At 41.4% G+C, this 2,312-nt stretch overlaps 1 protein-coding gene across 1 annotated transcript in view; it reads left to right on the top strand.

The window, feature by feature from the left end:
* LOC101853429 overlaps window positions 1-2,312 on the top strand; it is a 20,001-nt gene that overhangs the window by 11,938 nt on the left and 5,751 nt on the right. The window contains exon 7 of the mRNA XM_013085681.1: window positions 1,844-1,966. Coding sequence (XP_012941135.1) covers window positions 1,844-1,966 — 123 coding nt within the window. The remainder of the gene's footprint in view (window positions 1-1,843; window positions 1,967-2,312) is intronic.

Raw genomic sequence — 2,312 nt, 5'->3', positions numbered from 1 at the left:
CCCCCCACCGGCCTCCTTTTTTCATTCATTTGTTTCTATTTCTAGATAGAGTCGAATGATGCTCTCCACAGTGATCCAGAGTTACATCAGAGCGTACAGTGTCACAATATTATAATACAAGTCTATGCTTATAGGTATTGCATTCCGGACAAGTCAGGGTAGAAAGGTACACTCGCATTGAGCACTGGTTGAGAACGGAGCGAGGACTGAGAGAAAAGGGCAGGGAGGATTTCATTGTGCATTCGATATACTGTCGAACCTGCTAAAGACCACTTCTTGCTTTCCTCTTGCGTTTATTCGATATTGTAATGCTACTGTCCAAGACGAGGATCACCTGTATGAGATGACCTCTTTTCTTCTCGAAAATTTACTGGCCCAGAATTACAAAGTTCTATCCAACATTTTTGGCCGTTTTTGGTTATTAAGACCATGTCAGAATGAAAATGGTCTGTTTTCTGTATCAAAATCGTAAAACTATTTGAAGTCGTGATTAAGATATTCAAAGTGTTGCATTCGGAAAAACTTGAAACTCAAAATTGACACCCGCAATTACATGATAAGGTCACAAGCGAGTGTTTTCAATCCGATCTTTCAGTGCAACAACTCGTTTTACTGAAAGTTCCGGTTTTCCTTGATAGATATGCATAATATTGTGCGTTATACATATTGTGTTATCATCACTTTACTGAAGTCCAGGAAGACTGCCATACGACAAAAATGAAAGTTTTCCTGCAAATTGTCGTGCATTAGTACAAAAAGACCAATGTTACTGAAAGCTGAAAAAGTTAGAGCAAATATTGTGCAGCTATAATAATTCAAGTCTGAAAGCAAAGAGAAAAACCCCAAGCCTACAAATAAAATACCCATGCTTCTACAGCAGACCCTTTTTGGGATTTCTAACACCGACGCTCAGGTTGAACACACTTCGCACTTCGCAGTGTAGATAGCGAGACCCTTCATTGCAAGACACGATGAAGTGTTGACGTTGTAGAGTGAGTTGTCGTGGAAGGGATAACCAGTAACCGAAAGCAATCCGCGTTTTAAAGCATGAATAAAATACACACGGTTATAAACAGTGTCCTAAGGCCTAAGGCTTATTAGATAAAACAGCGAGATATAATCTCGGGCATAGATTGCTCCTATTGATTATTTAGAAGCAGACTTACTTATATGGCATTTACACAGTTTTCCCTGTTTCTGAGGAAGACCTGTTGCATTTGAATTAAGCTGCTCTCTGTAAAACGCGATGTTTCAGGAAAAAGCAGAAAAAGATCAAGAGCGACAAAATAAATAAAAATCCTACAGAGATAAGAGAAAGGGTGGACACAAATGACGTCATGTATCTCATCCCGTGCCAAAGAATCAAGTCTGTGGTTCGGGCATCTTACACGACTACCCACATACCACCCAGCACAGCATGTTTATAACACAGCATTTATTGGCAACAAAGGTAATAGGCGATCAAGAAAGACCTGGATCGATAGAGTCAGGAAAACACTGACGTGTCTCCCAGCATCTCCTTGACTTTAACCCAATCCTTCCAGCAAGCAGCAGAAAGACGCCTCTTTCTAAGCGCGACATCGAAAAGGGTATAAGAGGAGGATAAATTAATGTAAACGTAAGGCTTTTTACCGCTTTATCACATCTGTAACTGGCCATTATCGTCCCAATGTGTTTCTTTACATTATTATTTAAACTGACTTACAAAAGGGGCCTTGTAGTAAGGTTTTAACATAAAAGTTAGCACCTGTCTGCGCTATACCTCGTGATATTGAAGAGATATTGCCCCCCCCCCCCTGCTGTTTAGACTACGTAACAGTTACTACTTTAAGTTTCCCTTCAGGCTGGGAAGGACCCGCTTGTCAGAGTGACACTGACGAGTGTCGTGGTGTCGTGTGCAAGAATGGCGGGACTTGTGAGAACAGCCCTGGACGATACAAATGTAAATGCCCTTTTGGAACCAGAGGTGAGATCTTGTATACTGCTCTTTTGTTTGACGAAAAAAGGGGGAGGGGGGAGGTATTAGGGTTTGTCTTTTAAAAGGCGTGCATCACCCCTTTCCCCCTCCCTTTTTTTGAGTATAAGTCTTTTTGAAGTCTTCCTTTTTAAAATCCCTGAACTCATCTTTCCCGCATGACGTAAAAGAGACCCTATGTTGCCCCCACAGAGAGTGTAGAACGTGAATGCACGTTATCTAAGGTATCGAATTAAAAAAGGGATGGGGAAGGAATAAAAGGGGAAATGGGGTGGACAAGTGGTCCAAAATTAAACCAACGGGACGGGGGGATTGGAATTTTTTTTTAAAAGGGGGG

This window comes from Aplysia californica, unplaced genomic scaffold, assembly GCF_000002075.1.
Source record: "Aplysia californica isolate F4 #8 unplaced genomic scaffold, AplCal3.0 scaffold00016, whole genome shotgun sequence".
Classification (NCBI taxonomy): domain Eukaryota; kingdom Metazoa; phylum Mollusca; class Gastropoda; order Aplysiida; family Aplysiidae; genus Aplysia; species Aplysia californica.
Note: the sequence above shows the minus strand (reverse complement) of the source record. Positions and strands in the feature narration are given on the sequence as shown.